The sequence below is a fragment of the Xenia sp. Carnegie-2017 genome, unplaced genomic scaffold, assembly GCF_021976095.1.
Source record: "Xenia sp. Carnegie-2017 unplaced genomic scaffold, XeniaSp_v1 HiC_scaffold_14, whole genome shotgun sequence".
NCBI classification, from domain to species: Eukaryota; Metazoa; Cnidaria; class Anthozoa; order Malacalcyonacea; family Xeniidae; genus Xenia; species Xenia sp. Carnegie-2017.
The window spans coordinates 10,301,903-10,321,042 of NW_025813447.1; the positions used below are offsets into that span (position 1 = coordinate 10,301,903).

General features: G+C 32.7%; 3 protein-coding genes and 2 long non-coding RNA genes across 5 annotated transcripts; 3 read left to right on the forward strand and 2 right to left on the reverse strand.

The window, feature by feature from the left end:
• The first annotated feature begins 1,202 nt into the window (after positions 1–1,202).
• LOC124435584 lies at positions 1,203–1,958 on the forward strand. Its single transcript, XM_046985593.1, has 3 exons — positions 1,203–1,414; positions 1,485–1,682; positions 1,771–1,958. Exons 1-3 carry the CDS (start codon positions 1,346–1,348, stop codon positions 1,843–1,845), a joined length of 342 nt encoding a protein of 113 aa, XP_046841549.1. The 5' UTR covers positions 1,203–1,345; the 3' UTR covers positions 1,846–1,958.
• On the reverse strand, positions 1,919–2,902 carry LOC124435242. The gene is made up of 4 exons (XM_046985182.1): positions 2,757–2,902; positions 2,618–2,647; positions 2,171–2,425; positions 1,919–2,084 (listed from the first exon to the last, which is right to left on the reverse strand). Exons 1-4 carry the CDS (start codon positions 2,900–2,902, stop codon positions 1,919–1,921), a joined length of 597 nt encoding a protein of 198 aa, XP_046841138.1.
• Positions 2,903–7,587: 4,685 nt separating this feature from the next.
• Positions 7,588–8,378, reverse strand: LOC124435243. Its single transcript, XM_046985183.1, has 3 exons — positions 8,318–8,378; positions 7,928–8,242; positions 7,588–7,781 (listed from the first exon to the last, which is right to left on the reverse strand). The coding sequence occupies exons 1-3, from the start codon at positions 8,376–8,378 to the stop codon at positions 7,588–7,590; spliced, it is 570 nt and encodes a 189-aa protein (XP_046841139.1).
• Positions 8,379–11,548: 3,170 nt separating this feature from the next.
• LOC124435623 lies at positions 11,549–12,256 on the forward strand. Its single transcript, XR_006945099.1, has 2 exons — positions 11,549–11,720; positions 11,817–12,256. It is a non-coding gene; the product is annotated as an uncharacterized LOC124435623 (long non-coding RNA).
• A 1,361-nt stretch (positions 12,257–13,617) lies between these two features.
• Positions 13,618–16,141, forward strand: LOC124435612. Its single transcript, XR_006945088.1, has 3 exons — positions 13,618–13,821; positions 15,903–15,958; positions 16,039–16,141. It is a non-coding gene; the product is annotated as an uncharacterized LOC124435612 (long non-coding RNA).
• The last annotated feature ends 2,999 nt before the right edge of the window (positions 16,142–19,140 follow it).

Here is a 19,140-nt window from a genome sequence, read left to right on the forward strand (position 1 = left end):
TATTCATCCCTGAACCATTGAAGATGCCTCATCAAAACTTTGTAATCAACCAGTTTTAAATTGAAGTATTTTATGTCGGTATTAAATTATAAACTGGCACTTAAAATGTTAAGATTTCTCTTTAACCATTTTTTCCTTCACTTAATTAAGTTATTGTAAAATTCAAATCATAAAGAATAATCGAAAGCGTGGGCCCATAGCATAATTATTATCTTATTATTCTTTCATATCCTGCACTATGGTCAGGCTGGCCTATCCTTCACTCAACTTGCTTAAACAGTGTTAAGATATGCGCTCATATTCCTCCCGTGATTAATTCAAGTGTAAGTAATTAGATGACTAATGTTAAAGTGCTTATCTCACAATTTTTTTTTTTGAATTTTCTGATTGAGGTAAAAAAATTATTGTAAAAGTTATTTTACAATTTTCTGATTGATCGCTTCGTTTATGAGATAAATGCGTTTCTTTTCTCAAAATCGGCAATAATGGAGAAAATTGCTGCGCGTTCAATTTGCTTGATGAGAGCCTGAATCGAGAAGTATGTGACGTAACATAAGGACAGGAAGTTTTTCTGAAGTGTGATTTTTGCTATAATTTCTACTTCATCTACTACGACTCTGCATCAAATTGCCTGATAGATGTGCAGTTTTCGGCTGTTCAAACCGAGCAAATTCTGCGGAAGGAATTTCTCTTCACCGTATACCATTTTACGGTGATGAGCGTCCTGAAACGAAGCGAAGACGTAAAATCTGGGTGAATTTTGTTGCAAGAAAACGCGCTCGATGGACACCGACTAAGTATTCGGCTGTTTGTTATTGTGATGGCAAAGTAATTTGGGCAAAGTTCAAATCTTTCCTGAGTCACATAGTAGACAAGCACACCAATTTGGATGATCCACTGTTTTCAAGTTGTTTTCATGGCCCTGATATTCAACCAAGGGAATATTTGTTAGAAGGTTTGTGAAGGCATTATTTAAAGATAACTTCCCTAACAGTTTATCATCATTCTTTGTTGTAATGTTTAAGGTTCAGTTGCTCATGAAAAGCTTTGTGCTAAATTGTTACACCCACAGCTGATGAAGTCAATTCAACAGGCTTCACCAGTTGCTCAAACAAGTTGTTTGGAAGGATTCCATTCTGTCCTGAATCATTTTGCTCCAAAAATGATTCATTATTCCTATGTTGGAATGTATAGCAGGTGGGCGAAAATTTCCTATATGACAATGTTAGTTGTTTTGCAACTTCCACAAGTCTTTATTGTTTTAGACACATTTTGGCATCCATCCACTTCAACAACAACTTAAGGCGTGATGTAAAGATGAAGAATGATGGCAGTTCCCAAATAAATGTGGTGTATCCAAAGTTTAAAAATGGTGAAGGAACTGCGAGGGATGTCAGAGTTAAGCCCAAATTTGGTAAGTTGTTGCTAAATGTGTTGCTTTGCTTCATTTCATAGTATTGAATACGACAATAATTTCTTTTTAGAGTATGTGGATGAATTATTTGAGAGTGATGTTGTCAATAAAAGACAAAGACGCATTATCAAATTCACAAAATCTTTTGAAAGAAATGTCCCCACCACCAATGAATGTCATGTTGCAAAAGCAAACCAGATCTGAGGTGCTACTAAAACATGTCCGTCGAAAATGCATTGTGGTCAATGATGTCCCCCCTCAATTCCAGGTAATTAATAATGATTATATAACATGTTGTAGCTAAACATGGTTTGAAAATCATTTTAAATAATAAAAATGTTTTTGTTTCATTCCAGCAGCTACCAGTGTGCCATTCAGCTGTCAGTCAAATGTGGCAGTTTCAAAAGAAAAAAGTCAGCCAAAATGTTTGACATGCAAGAAGCCAATGAAAGTTCACAAACATGTGGGAGATTGCCCAAAAAATAGGAAAACTTAATTTTCACTTCACTCATTTATTTCATTTTCTTCATACCCTCTAAATTCCAACTTTTTATCATTAAATTTTGATCTTATTGCATGGTATGCACATGCTGGTAATGGTCTTCTTTCTTCTCCTAAGCATCCATAAATCATAGATGTGAATTCTCTGTATGCAACACATCGTAAAAACCTGAATATAAAGCCAAATCGTTACTAATATGTCATAACACTAAAATGTACTTAAATACTGGGAAATAACATAATATGCTATCATACATGTTTTCAGATCCTGTTTCTTTGTATCGTCTTTGTTCTTTGGTTTTGTATTTCCTAGCAGCCATTTTTAGCGACCACTTTTCCAAACAAACTGGTTTGAAACCTGGGTGTAGAGTGACACAACATGGAATAGATGACAGATCTGCCAGAACCGACTGGTGTGTTAAGCTTTCAGCTACAGGCTTAAGTTCTTGGCAGCACCAGGCCTCTTGAGGATTCTGAAGAAGTGTAACTTGACAAAAACCACACTTGCACCTGATCAATAAAGAAAATCACATTAAAAAATTGTAATCGAGCATCTTTTAACAATTTTTTGCCCAAAAGTAAAAAAAAGCGATGGTAATCTTGAATAGATAATTGCTCGTTTATGTCTATATTTCATAACTTGAAACCTGAATTGAAATACATTTCATAAGTTGAATTGAAATTAGAAACTTTATTACTCACCAAGAACTCAACTCAACTGTGTGATCAAGTCTTTTTGTAGCATTTCAAGTTGCTTTTATGTTCATTTGACTTTTCCACGTAGTCTTCATACCATGCTTGTTCGGCCATTGGTTCATCAGCGTATAGATAGGACTCGGACTCGCCGTGATTTTCATCTATTATATTATATTCCTGGTCATTAATGTTCCTTGTTTCGTCCTCGATGACATAACCGGGAATATAATCATACTCCGAATCACATTGCGAACTATGAGAGCTTTCCGAATCAGAATTCAACTCCGCCATCTAATCGTTGATAACAACTAGCCCTTGACTTGTTCCTTAAGTTACGTCACAGAGACTTGATCCAGGCCCTATGCCAATTATCAACTTTTTCTGTCAAATTTCATATTTGATCAATAATAATTCGAAAACAATGCAGCGCATGAAAAAATTGTAATATAAGTTTTAGATTACTTTTGAAGAAGCAATACGAAAATTCGAAAAAAAAAATTGTGAGATAAGCACTTTAAGAGATACTTATAATGTTATCAAGACAATATTTTTTATAGTTCCTAGTAGTTTTCCGTTGACGTCAATAAACCATATTTGTTACAAGAACCCAAAACAATCTTACGTAAATTTTGTATAAATAGAAGTAGTTAAATCATTGTAAAATAGAAGACGTTGAACATTAGATGTGATCGTATAGTTATCTGTAACATTTGTTGGTGTAAGTCAAATTATATTAAAAAAGATAATGGCTACATCACAAAACCTAACAAAAAGTAAATATTTACATTGTTAATAATATCACTCAATTAAACGATCCTACGTCGGCACATTATATTTTGACGTAAACATTACTGAATTATCAATTTATCATGTTTTGTGAGTAATATGAAATGGGAAGAATTTACAGGTAGAATGAATTGTCGAAATGCCAAGTTACATAGCTATTTGATTGAGATGTAATTGTTGATTTGCTTCTGGCAAATTCCGCGGTAAATTTTTCTTTTTTGATTGCTGGGCAACAAAGATGTGTCAAATTCTTTACGTGGCTATATTTTTAAAATAGGAAGAGCAAACACGCATTGTAGCGCTTGTTGTAGATTTTGATAATTTTTGTTTGTCATGGGTTATGGTGTGCTACGGTGGCTATATATCCATTTAACTCTTTGCGTGTTACAAAATTTTAAAGGTACATTTATATCATTGTCGTCATTTTTACAGCTAAAAACGATTGGGTATGTATTATTTTTTTGACAATTTTGCATTCTTTATTCAAAAAATGAACTCCATGACTTGTTCGAGAACATAAAATTATTTGATAGCTATATAGAATTGCAAATTAGTCAGTTACTATAAAGAAAACAACTCGTCTGTTTTTGGAAATAAGTAATAAGTAATTCAGGCAGCACATTGCTCTCGAAATATTGCAAAGTCAGCTTTGAACGCAATTCAATTCCAATGATGTTGTAGGGAAATCACATTTCAGAAATCTATTACTGTCTATATAGCCTGTATGGAAAGAGTTTAAAGTGACTGCACAATATTGCAAAGTCAGATTTGAATTGAGGCAATTGCATGAGTTCCAATGACGTTTTAGGGAAATTACATTTTTTTTATAAAACAAAGACTTTATTGTGGTCACGAACTTTAATATTGCTCTTATTAACGTATTTGTCTTGGTGAACGACAATTTGTGCATACGGCCTGGTTTTCATGTCTGTTCATAAGCATTTGATATTCATTTTGTCGTTTGCCGAATAATAGACGGAGTAGTCTCCTTTTGACCGCTTGCTGTCAGAAGAAGTTTTGTATTTTACTAAAGTAAAGTTTTCCATGTAACTAATCAGATCTACACAGAAATACTCGATGGGTTTTCCCTTTTTAATGTTCCGATATCATTGCTTATTTTAGTTATTTATTGCAGTATGTCTTTGATATGCATTGACCTGTACATTACAGACAATGAAAATAATATATTCGCCCACGACTGCTGTCATGCTGGGTTATTATAAGGACACATACGAGCAAATATTTTTTGCTTTGTGTTTCGTGAGCGTCTATGGTATTCTCGTTCAGTAATTCAAACCATATTAGAAGATAAATTTGTCTCTGGCATTATAGAAATGCTTTGAAAAGATAGTTTAGCTTTACTCGTAAAATATTTTAAATTTTGAATATTTTCGTCCAAGATTTCGTGTGAACGATCGGAATGCTACTGTAACAGTCTCAGAGATTCCACACTACATTCGATACATAAGAACTTGAAAATAGAAATCTAGTTATGTTATCGTAGATATTAATTCAAGCTTGACTTATACAAAGATACTCTTAACACATGTATAGAATTAAACAATTATCTCTTGAGCTGCTAAAAGAATAAAAATTTGTGAACTTTCTTAATAGATAGTGTGATAAAGAGTGCATGATGTAAAAGAAACTGCAGAAAAACGTTTTTCGTCTGTCAGCACCAACTTTACCATAAAGCCTAGTTCATATATAGTTGTAATTGTTGTAATTCGATCGGTGATGAACGTTTGCAGCAATTACAACTATAAGTAAACGCGCGTTGTAATTGTTGTAATTTAATCGCAGACAAATCGGCAGCTGTTGTAAAAGTTGAACTTGTCTAACTTTTACAACATTTACAACATAAGAAATTTACACGTGAACGATTATCGGCGATGGCAATTCATCTTTACTTTCGAATTCTTGTACGATAAATGATCAAATTTGATACTAGTAAGTATCACCTGAATTACAACAACTACAACTATATATGAATAGGTAGTGTTGTAAATCATTTGCAATGTATAAAATCAGTTGGAATCCGAATGTATGAAATCAGTTGTAATGTATAAAATCAGTTGGAATCCGAATGTATGAAATCAGTTGTAATGTATAAAATCAGTTGGAATCCGAATGTATGAAATCAGTTGTAATGTATGAAATCAGTTGGAATCGAATGTATGAAATCAGTTGTAATGTATAAAATCAGTTGGAATGAATGTATGAAATCAGTTGTAATGTATAAAATCAGTTGGAATCCGATTGTATGAAATCAGTTGTAATGTATGAAATCAGTTGTAATGTATGAAATCAGTTGAAATCCGAATGTATGAAATCAGTTGAAATGTATGAAATCAGTTGAAATCCGAATGTATGAAATCAGTTGAAATGTATGAAATCAGTTGGAATGTATCGCTGATGAAATTACAGCAATTACAATTGTATGCGTAGTACGCTTAAACAGGCGATGACGAAATTGTCTGTACTGACTCATGCTCTAACTACACCTATGCGCATTAAATGTCATATGCTATACCTTGCCAAACGTTTTTTGCTCGACTTTGTACTCACAAAGGCAAGCGAGCTAAACAGACAAATATTTTAGTAGAGTCGTCAAATTTTACTCTAAACCAAGATGAATTTGTCGTTATATCTTCCCGAGATAATCTTTTGCTGTAGATGCAAATTTTGTATAGTTATGTGTATGTATACTTTCGTATTTACTTATCTGATGACATAATGTGTAAATGTATACGTAATATTAATAATTGAAAATGAAGAAGACTATTTATCCATCCCCTATTAGTCTGATGATGTCTTTGGAATAAAGACAAAATATTACACAATCTGTTGTCTAAAACTCTTGTATCATCTTGAATATCAAGAAAACGAGATGTCTGTTTTCAGAATTCGTTTGATTTTGTTTTACTTAAAATGTCTGCTTGTCCTGGTTATTAATCCCTTATTTATTTTACCAAAACATTGATTAAACAAAAGAAACCGTTTACTAACATAGGTGGGGATTCCTTTGAAATACACACAAATCACTACAACATCACAGAAACGAACTGTTGAAATTCTTAACATATTAATGTTCAATAAAATACTTTATTATAGACAACCCTATTAAAGTCAGCCACCGAAAACTTTATACTTATTAAAAGATATGTTATTAAATCTTACAATGCTTTCCTTATGGTGTGTAGAGTTATGGTTATTTAGAGACACGAATGACTTCTAAATAACCACGAGAGAACTAGACGAAATATTTTAAGATTATATAATGACTACCTTTTGTTTTTTCTTCAGTCCGTTCACTTTACACTCATAAGCAAATTTAACTATAGACACTTTGTAAAATAGGTACTTTTATACAGTACGTACATTGTCAGTCACGCACGTCTTGCTGCAAATGACTTTTTTTGCGTCATTGTTTTCAATATCTCTTTGTATATAGAGTTTTCGTAATAAGGTCATCCTTGTCTGCACGGCGGACAACGTATATGTATGTTGAATTCCCAAATATTTTGCCGACAAAATTTCTTTTTTAATCATTAGCGGATTCAGCGTTCGGCAAAATAAAGTTATATAGCTCGATTCAATTTTATATTCGAAAAATACCTTCAAAAACACTATTGGTTTGGAATTTCTAATGAATATAATTTTACCAATGCACTTGCATCTAATATGTTTGGAAACTTGTAAATATATAGTAAAAGGACAAAAAAGCTCTAATTTCTCTATCCTTAAGCTAATACTTGTATCCACAGCATCTTCGTGTCACGATGGAAAATGTGCGAGAATGCAGAAGTTTCCATTTACCAAAAATATGTACTCAACATTTACTCAACATTAAGACTCCAGGCATTAGTCTCCACGAAAGGTGTTTAGTTTATTTTCTTTCAAAGCCCATTCATCCAGGTGTACACAAGCTATATTGCTCTGAATCTTCATATTCATAATTTGTCTTTTATATCACTGTAACAGAAATTTAAAGTACACTTATTCGATTAATATCGTAATTGACAAGATATTCGTGCGAACGTAGCATAAATTCTAAAAGTTTTTTTCTTTATACAAGTTTTCTAATAATCGTTTCATTCTGCTTCATTTGTTCATGTCTTATTCCAAGCAGAAGTGTGACACAAAAACTACTGATACTTAAACCATTTCTATCATAGTTTGCTGTCTTCTTACGCAGTCTTCACACTCTTCATTCTTTCCACAACTTTTATAGAATACATTATTCCTTTCTTACGATGACACAGATTACAGTCCAAAATGAGTATTGAGATGAGGACAGTCGAGAGAATGAAGGCAACTAACATCATTCTGGGTGATGTGATGTAAACAAATAATCCGTTATTTAGCACCTGGGGTCGACTTTCTGTAGAGAAATTTTATGGAAATAAGATCATGAAGCAAATCGTAAAACATGATTATTTTTCGATTTTTCTTAAAAGTTGTACTCGTCTTATTACACTCATTACGCTTTTTGGTTAATTTTTTCAATCATAATTGAAAATTTTTTACCTGGATCACTGCGTCTGCTACGATAAGGTAGACTTTTATGGACTTTTTTGTTCCAGAGATTGCAAGATTTATGTTCATTAATGACTTCGAACAGGGTTGAACCATCTAGGGTTTGTGTTTTGATGTTCGTTGTGTTTTTTGTTGCTTTGCAACCAGGCAAGCATTGAGTGAATGGGATAAAGAGATAATTTAAAACAACCTTTCTATATTCACTGTGCAGATGAAAGCGAGGTTGTGGATGCTTGCAATAGTCATTACATGTTCTCACATTTGGTGGATTGTATTTTACTTTTGTTGTAAATTCTGTCTCGTTAACTGAAGAAAACAAAAGGAAAAGCGTTTCAAGTTTAGATTTAAGTTTAGATTTTAATCAAATTCAGAAGTCCTTACTTTCGTTTGAAGATAGATTCTTGTGTTGATGAAAGTTCAAGGCTGTTAAGTTTGTACTCATGTAACAAAAGTGTGATTATATACAATATATTTGTAAAATTTTCTGTCGTTTTTAAATCAAGAACGACAATCTCGACTTCTATCGTCGTATTTGGCTGGGGCCAACAATATGCACATTTAGGTCCATGACACATCGTTGAACTTTAACATAATATGGCTCCCTGTCCTTGGAATGTCAGTGAAGTTTTCATTATAAATTGAGACAACTTCTTCTTTGAGGACTGGAACTATAACGGGGACGTATAGAATACGTTGACTATATCATTTCATATGTCACTTTATATTTTATTATGGTTAAAGCCTTCGTTTGTTGTCTTACCTAACTCATTGTTTCCCCCATTCACGTTTTCGCTCATTTCAAAAACGAACAGCATCCATAATACCCATGTATTGAAGTTCTCAAAGATACCTAAGGATGACAAATATTCTTTGCATAAATATCTACCGAAACACCATCATCTAAATGAACTATGTCGTTTGACAAATTTGTCTTCGCAACTAATAGTTTAACGGTGATTTAATATTTATGACTTCTTCATCAATATCTAAAACAAACCAATTGATGTGTTGTTCGTGCTGAGCTCACATAATGTACTGCAGCGACAAATGCACATTGAAGACGATTTCAAGCCAACACATACTCTTAACTTATATAGTAAATGTACAGAAATCAAACATGTTTTGATTCGAATTTTTTGAATGATTACAATAAATTTGATTATTTTTTAAAAAAATTATTTGTTAGTTTTAGTCAACAAGTTACCGCTCCCCTTGCCCTGAATATGTCTGTTGTTGCAATCACCATGGATAAACAGTTAAATAGACGTTTGACTGTAGTACTGTAGTTAAAGCAAGTTTTACTTGAGACTAGGTTAACGCATCTTTATATTTTTATAAATGCTCTGCTCACCCATAATGTCTGTTCTCATGTCAGCTGATTTCTTATAGCTATGTCTTTCTAATTCACTGCTTAGCTGTTCTTTTGCATGTGATGAATTCTGATAATGCAGATGCTTTTATTAGGGAAGCATTTTATACTTTCTAAGTTTCTAATTATGTTACAATGCGAAATGTTGGTTAACCGCAATTATCATATAAGAACTATGTGGTAATTGTAACAAATGGTAAATATACTTTATTTAAAGTGTGTAAAATTACTTTGAGACATCGAAGATGATTAATCAAAACTCAACATTTAAAACTGTTTAATAGTTGTGAATATCTTAAATTAATAACAGTCTTGATAAGTTGAGCTATTTCTTAAATGCTTGCAGCCAACAAACCGGTTATCGTGACTACAGTACGCTAGTTTAAGCTAGTTTTGGCAGAGCTGTGATTTTGTATATGATTCGTACGATGTGTTTTTTTTCTGAAACACAGAAATATATGATGTAGAATAAAATTGTTATTAAGGAATGTGTTAGTTTGCTTTGAGATTGAGGAAGTAATTTTCTATTGCTAACATCTCTATGCTCTCAAAGTACTACAGTCAGTCGAGGTCGTTCGATGAATAAATGTTTAGATTTGAAGTTTTAATGTCGATTTAATTTCATCGATGTTGTAGGTAAAATATATCTTAAAAATTTAATGTCAAGCACGTAGAGATTTTCAGCGAATTACGCAATGTGTTGACATAAAATGTGTTAAATTAATCTCTTGCAAAAATTCATCGAATGTACAAACATCAAGTGTGTTAACCATAAAGTCACTTATTACAGGTGAAATTTATAAGTTTTAACTCATTGGATTGTTCTTCTACTTTTCCTCATTTCTTATTAGTTGTATTTCTAAATAAATTGTTGGATAAATTTTTTCCTGTTTCTTTCGACTTTGTTACGGAAATGTAACACTTGACTTAAACTTTTCCTAACTACTCTGGCAATTGTTATATGACTTTTATATTACGTATATAATTCGCATGCTAATTAGTTGCCTTGATATTTTTGCCAAATGCCATGCGCATAATGTATACTACCCACGTATATTTGATGTTTTCAAGGACATCTAAATAAGACAAAAAGTCTTGCATTAAAGAAATATATATCCATCAAAACACAAGAATTAAAATTGATGTCATTTGACAAAGTCGTCGCTATCAACGAAATTAGTTGATGCTGTAATATTTATTTAAGTAGTACATGAAACGAGTTTTTGAAGAGTGCGTACACCTAATTAATATTCTCCACGGAGGCAATAATGCAATTAAAAATAGTTAGGAAAAACACGGCAATTTTATGACCTGTGACATAAGTGGTACGTTGCAAGCTGACGATTTCACGCTTGTCAATTGTTTATACATCATCGGCTGCCTAGAAATCACTCAACGCTTTTTTTACAATCGATTTATCCAAATATTTTCCTCGATTCACAGCTGTATGCAATGTTTGTCATCACGTGTGCGATAGTCATTGATATCACGTGTCTTCCACGTATGTATTGGTCTTAACAGGCTAATATTTTCACAATGTCGGCAAGTTTCACTAAAAAAATGACAGGTCACTAACACAAAACAGTAATAAAGTAAATGGTTTAACCCCGGGAGTATCGTAACATGTTTGTGGATGAAGATCGTCCAGGTTAGTAGAGTCCTTAGAAGGACTGTTGCTATTGATGTAGACTGACGTTTCGACAACCTTAGCGGTAGTCATCTTCAGAGTCATCTTAACTCTGACTGACGTCAGCTTTTTATAATAAGCATGACAGACGCAGCTATGATTTTTCAACACGGCCATCGGGAAAGTAATGGTAAGGGTGATTACTGTCGACGTTTCGTCTTCAACTTAAGCCGTTTTAAAGTTAGAGCTAATCTGCTAAGCCACGAGAAGGCTTTTGAGTTTTCCAATTTCTACAATTATACTTCATCATATAGCGAGGAGGGAAACGTATGAAATTTTTCGCAGACAATTTATCAGAGAATTTTTCACTCTTACTGAATTTTACGTTGTTGTTACATAATTTGTAGTACATTGCTATTTGCGACTAAATGTACTGAAACTAGCCAATAACAGTTGAGTGACATTTCTTGCTCTATGACGACATGTGCTACGTGCAACTGTTAAATTGTTAATTACTTATATTACTAACTCGTCGCCCGTGCTGACTCATCATCTCTGCTTCCTATGGCACATCACTTCCCCGAATCAAAAAATAATTTGCATCATCTAAGTAAATTTATTTCATAGATAATTACTTCAGAATATTTAATCAACATTTCGTAATGATTATTTACAGTAATCGAGAACAGTGTTCAAGAGTTGTTCTATGCAGTTTGTCGTCAAAGTTACAGTTGTGCTGCATAACATTTGGGAAGTTAATGACAGGAGGGTCTGCTACAGTTGTGAAGGTAACTTTTTATTACATACATCGTTTAAATAGACGGTAATTTGGTCATGTGAAAGAAATTTTGTACGTGATTTGAAAAAGCTTTATATACGCTTAGGTACATAATAAATTGGACGGCTATCTCTATGCGATCAAAAGAATTTATTTGAATCAGACAAGTGTTCTGTTAAATCGCAAAATTGCTCGAGAAGAGAAGTTCCTTTCTAGATTGAATCATGAAAATATTGTAAAGTAAAAAGAAATTTACTATCCAAAATAAATCAAAATTTTATAACATAAGGATTGAAAGCGAGGTTCAATTTAGAGGATACAAATTGCTTGGCTTTTTAAAAGTTATCTTTGTAAAAACTGTTATAAAAAAGTAGATAATCCCTTTTTTTCATGAAGCACATGGATGCTTTTATTCACGATGAGAAAGTTATATTTTAAGAGAAGGCTCTCGCTCGTCACGAGAGAGTCATGAGGAAGTTACATTGTAAAAGGTAACATGTAAAAAACGTATAAACATGTTTAGAGTTGGTTTAAATTCTAAGTCAATGACGCAGAAGTATTTTGAACCTTTGCAGTATCCTTGAATGTTCTAGTTTCTTTTATGAGATAAACCAAATATAAAATTCAAAAGAAAAAACCACGTATTCAGTCCATGCTTTCCGATACCTTCTTAAGCGTAAGGCACTAGAACGCTGCATGTTAACGTTTCGGTGGATATTTCAGCCCCTCGCTATCCTACATGGGGATGCAAATACGTAAAAAGCTTCCGCCCATCAGACCCCGAGATCATTTGCGATAGGCCTTTCTCGGGGTACGCAGGAATAGTGTAGAAATACCTTCGCGCATGTGCAGATCCTATCTCGTAAAATATTGAAGTTACGACGAATGTTTGAGAGTCACTTATCAGTGTTGAAACAGGTAAGTTTTAATTGATTGGATTGTTCTTCTACTTTTTCTTCATTCGTTTTTTGTTGTATTCGAAATAAATATTTTAATAACTTTTTTCCTATTTCTTTCAACTTATGTAACGTTACAACGCAACAAATAAAACTATACTTGAAAGGTCAAATTATGCCATGCATATTAGAGTTACATCAATTACTATATGTGTATGCTAAGAAGCAGCCATTAGTGATTTTTAGCCTTCATAAAGTTAAGCATGTTCATAATCTTATTCCGAGATTATTTTTCACTCCTAGATGTTTCGTGGTTTCATTCCAGATATTGTTGCTTGAACGAAATATCTTATTTCCAAACGTTTAATTCCAAATATTAATGACTCCATCTCTATCAGCGGTTGCGATGCACCATTCATTGCCATCGTCATGCAGAGCAATTGTCGTAACACCTTTTTTGTGAGGAGTTGTTCTGTATGTGAAATAAAATACATTTCTGAGGTAGGGTCGACTTTTGCATTCTTTAATATTAATATTGATAAGTTTAGTAACTTTTTTTGCGATGTAAGAAAGGATCAAGTCGTATTAACAACAGCATGCAGAAAATCCTACTCGATACTAAAATTATTTTTAAAAATAACTGCCTTTACTCACCAATATACTTTTCAGTATTTTTTCATGCTCTCTATATATATAGGAGTGCATGTCTCAAATTCATCAAAAGTGAAGGAAAGTTAAAACGTAGGGTAATCAAAGCAATTCTTGGGTTGCAAGCTACGTCTTAGTCGCCATGTTGGATGATTTTAACAAAGGATTTTCCTTATTTACAATGCTAATTTCATCCAACATCGCCAGCTTTCCATTGTTCTCTTACTCTCAGGAGGATGGTTACAACCCACCAATAAGCAAACAGTGACAGCATTTCAATAGAATAATACTGCTGAATTTCATATTAATAATTCTATTGAACTCATTAGCAATTCTTTATGCATATGTATTGTATAAAGCAGAAGTGTTCATGCTCTCTAGCATTGCTAAACAATAATTACCTTCACTTGAGAATTAAGAGATACAATGACTTTGATAATTCGCCTATTGGTAATCTGTGAGTACAATAATTAAAGTTTACGCCATGCAGTCGAATGCTTCATTTTGGGTTTCAATAATGACGAGGATGGGACACAGAAGCACGCTGCTGTTTTCAATTACAAACGTGTAAGTAATGTACTTTTACCGAGGCTTTGAAAGCGTTTTGTAGAAGAGGTTAATAAAGAATGCTGTAACTTAAAGAAGGTACCGAATATAAAGATAAATTTTAAGTATCGTGAAAGTGTACTGACATTTAAATGTTTGATACGATGATAACTGTGTATTGAGTATATATCACAGCTGTTGCTGCGTTTTGAGGTTTTCTTTTACATATCGACTGTTTTTAGTCTATAGTCTTCATATTTTGAATAATGAGTGACTCTATACTGAAAAGAGTCATTTATATATTCGCTGTGATTATCTAATATATTTGCTGCCATTGTTTGCATATTATCTGGGTAACCCCAACTGTTTCTTTCGCTTCAAGACAAGGTGAGATTTAAATAGGGCGTGCGAGTAAAATAATTGTATGAGCCCAAAATTCTGCTACTTAACTAGCTCCCTCGAATTCAACCATAGTCACCCCGAAATCCCGATGTAATTTCCCTGAAATCCAGTTACAATATTAAGCCCTTAATAACTGAGCGCAAGGTCTTTTCGGAGAAATATCGGACTGATGTCTTCTTGTACAGACCGAGCCCGTAGGTCGAGATTTGTAGAAAAAGACAAAGTTCTGATATTTCTCAGTAAAGACCGAGAAAGCGACGTTATTCAAAAGATTTTTACATGGCATTATTTCACCTGAAACAAAGCTTGCCTTCTTTCTCGTCCTTGTTGTTTATACGGGTTGGCTTTCACTTTTCTAGTTTTCGTCTTTAAAAAATTAATCGTTTCAAATTGTATCGTTTGGATAGTTTAACTGTTTTCCAAGTGTTTTTCCTTCGTTACACTTGACTTAATTATTTGCTAATTACAGGAAGAATATGAGAGCATATTTTAACACTTTGCACTATCCTTGGATATCAAGTTTAATACGTGAAAGCAGGACCGTCGACAGAACAGTAAATTGGGGAGGGGATGGAGAGGATACTCATGTATTCAGTTGTTCCCGATTGTAACGTTTTAGTGGCGGCAATTTGCATTAAAACAAGCATTAATTTTTTTTAATTCACTTTGGCTAGAAAGTGCTTTTCACTATTTTTTTTCATTCCTAAAATATAATCTCCTGCAATATAAAAACTTCAGCTTATTATCAATTTAAAAAGCAACGAAAGGTTTATTGATTACTATAACACATGCAAATAATGAATAATACGCGACATAATTAATAATTATTAACTAGCTTGTGGTTATCATTTGTTGTGATTGGCAAATTATAGATACATTCCTAAGTCATTTATCACTAATCAATTCAGTCAAAATACTGTCTAGCTCTTCAGAATTGATACAGTTAAACGACTTTTTCACCTTCAATGCGAGACAGGACAAGTGAGTTTGACGTTTTATACAACGTTTTAAAAATGCAACAAAGTTAAATTTGTTTGATGATTCGGCGTCATTCTTGTGTGTCATTTATTAATTCGTTGAGGGCGAAAACGGTCTAATCCTTTGCTTTATTTTTGAATTGGAAAGAATTTAAAAATCGTCCGCCATATTAACATTTTGCACGTGTTATTCTTTGGTAATCAGCATAAAATTAGCAATGATTTAGCTACTGATCTATTTATTTAATGACCAACCATTTATATAAAATTTAAATCAACTTCAATGAAACTCAAAATAACTATCTTTTAAACATATAATTAAATAATTTATGAAGGAAAATATTATATTTATAACTCAAAAGAGAAAGGAGAAGATAGTTATGATTCTTATGAAATAATTTTCTGTTGCCTAATAGCTAATATTTTTTAAGAAGGGCCAGTATTTTCCCATTGGTCCCAGGGCCCTACTCTGGCTTCGTGACGCACGCCACTGATACGCCGCACATAAGGCGGAATATCGGCTACGTTAATTGCGGTGCAAGTAACAAACGTTTTATCTACAAAAATAACAATTTTCTTGCCACTACCTTTGCAAATAAAAAGTTGTTTGTTCCCTAAAACACTTGAATTGATTTGGTCATTATTGCATTTGGTTCAGTTATTATCCAAGATCTTATCTATTTACTCTTTGTACTTAAAGTAGTCTATTCATGCTTGATTTAGTCCACAATCAAAGAAAAGAAAACGCAGTTATATAAACTCATTCTCGTGCATGAAAGGTAACCAAAGTTTCAACTGGTTCTTTTGACTTTACTAAATTTACTTTTCTAATCTAATTGGACGTTCTTTGTTATAATAGTCAGCCTAATCCATAAACTTATGACTGAAAAGGAAAGCTCTTGAAATGATGATCTGCCAACTGACTTGATCATTCCTTTGGTCTTAATATTCTGGTTTACGAGGAAAAAGGCTTTTAAAACCTTCTTCAGTGGATGCCCACAAGATGAGAACATAAAATTATTTGATAGCTATATAGAATTGCAAATTAGTCAGTTACTATAAAGAAAACAACTCGTCTGTTTTGGAAATAAGTAAAAGTAATTCAGGCAGCACATTCTCAAAATATTGCAAAGTCAGCTTTGAACGCAATTCAATTCCAATGATGTTGTAGGAAATCACATTTCAGAAATCTATTACTGTCTATATAGCCTGTATGAAAGAGTTTAAAGTGACTACAATATTGCAAAGTCAGATTTGAATTGAGGCAATTGCATGAGTTCCAATGACGTTTTAGGGAAATTACATTTTTTTATAAAACAAAGACTTTATTGTGGTCACAAACTTTAATATTGCTCTTATTAACGCATTTGTCTTGGTGAACGACAATTTGTGGATACGGCCTGGTTTTCATGTCTGTTCATAAGCATTTGATATTCATTTTGTCGTTTGCCGAATAATAGACGGAGTAGTCTCCTTTTGATCGCTTGCTGTCAGAAGAAGTTTTGTATTTTACTAAAGTAAAGTTTTCCATGTAACTAATCAGATCACACAGAAATACTCGATGGTTTTCCTTTTTAATGTTCCGATATCATTGCTTATTTTAGTTATTTATTGCATTATGTCTTTGATACATTGACCTGTACATTACAGACAATGAAAATAATATATTCGCCCACGACTGCTGTCATGCTGGGTTATTATAAGGACACATACGAGCAAATATTTTTTGCTTTGTGTTTCGTGAGCGTCTATGGTATTCTCGTTCAGTAATTCAAACCATATTAGAAGATAAATTTGTCTCTGGCATTATAGAAATGCTTTGAAAAGATAGTTTAGCTTTACTCGTAAAATATTTTAAATTTTGAATATTTTCGTCCAAGATTTCGTGTGAACGATCGGAATGCTACTGTAACAGTCTCAGAGATTCCACACTACATTCGATACATAAGAACTTGAAAATAGAAATCTAGTTATGTTATCGTAGATATTAATTCAAGCTTGACTTATACAAAGATACTCTTAACACATGTATAGAATTAAACAATTATCTCTTGAGCTGCTAAAAGAATAAAAATTTGCGAACTTCCTTAATTGATAATGTCATAAAGAGTGCATGATTTAAACGAAACTGCAGGAAAACGTTTTTCGTCTGTCAGCACCAACTTTACCATAAAGCCTAGTTCACATATAGTTGTAATTATTGTAATTCGATCGGTGATGAACGTTTGCAGCAATTACAACTATAAGTAAACGCGCGTTGTAATTGTTGTAATTTAATCGCAGACAAATCGGAGCTGTTCAAAAGTTGAACTTGTCTAACTTTACAACATTTACAACATAAGAAATTTACGTGAACGATTATCGGCGATGGCAATTCATCTTTACTTTCGAATTCTTGTACGATAAATGATCAAATTTGATACTAGTAAGTATCACCTGAATTACAACAACTACAACTATATATGAATAGGTAGTGTTGTAAATCATTGTAATGTATAAAATCAGTTGGAATCTGAATGTATGAAATCAGTTGTAATGTATAAAATCAGTTGGAATCGAATGTATGAAATCAGTTGTAATGTATAAAATCAGTTGGAATCCGATTGTATGAAATCAGTTGTAATGTATGAAATCAGTTGAAATCCGAATGTATGAAATCAGTTGAAATGTATGAAATCAGTTGAAATCCGAATGTATGAAATCAGTTGAAATGTATGAAATCAGTTGGAATGTATCGCTGATGAAATTACAGCAATTACAATTGTATGCGTAGTACGCTTAAACAGGCGATGACGAAATTGTCTGTACTGACTCATGCTCTAACTACACCTATGCGCGTTAAATGTCATATGCTATATCTTGCCAAACGTTTTTTCCTCGACTTTGTACTCACAAAGGCAAGCGAGCTAAACAGACAAATATTTTAGTAGAGTCGTCAAATTTTACTCTAAACCAAGATGAATTTGTCGTTATATCTTTTGAGATAATCTTTTGCTGTAGATGCAAATTTTGTATAGTTATGTGTATGTATACTTTCGTATTTACTTATCTGATGACATAATGTGTAAATGTATACGTAATATTAATAATTGAAAATGAAGAAGACTATTTATCCATCCCCTATTAGTCTGATGATGTCTTTGGAATAAAGACAAAATATTACACAATCTGTTGTCTAAAACTCTTGTATCATCTTGAATATCAAGAAAACGAGATGTCTGTTTTCAGAATTCGTTTGATTTTGTTTTACTTAAAAATGTCTGCTTGTCCTGGTTATTAATCCCTTATTTATTTTACCAAAACATTGATTAAACAAAAAGAAACCGTTGACTAACATAGGTGGGGATTCCTTTTGAAATACACACAAATCACTACAACATCACAGAAACGAACTGTTGAAATTCTTAACATATTAATGTTCAATAAAATACTTTATTATAGACAACCCTATTAAAGTCAGCCACCGAAAACTTTATACTTATTAAAAGATATGTTATTAAATCTTACAATGCTTTCCTTATGGTGTGTAGAGTTATGGTTATTTAGAGACACGAATGACTTCTAAATAACCACGAGAGAACTAGACGAAATATTTTAAGATTATATAATGACTACCTTTTGTTTTTTCTTCAGTCCGTTCACTTTATACTCATAAGCAAATTTAACTATAGACACTTTGTAAAATAGGTACTTTTATACAGTACGTACATTGTCAGTCACGCACGTCTTGCTGCAAATGACTTTTTTTTGCGTCATTGTTTTCAATATCTCTTTGTATATAGAGTTTTCGTAATAAGGTCATCCTTGTCTGCACGGCGGACAACGTCTATGTATGTTGAATTCCCAAATATTTTGCCGACAAAATTTGTTTTTTAATCATTAGCGGATTCAGCGTTCGGCAAAATAAAGTTATATAGCTCAATTCGATTTTATATTCGAAAAGTACGTTCAAAAATACTAT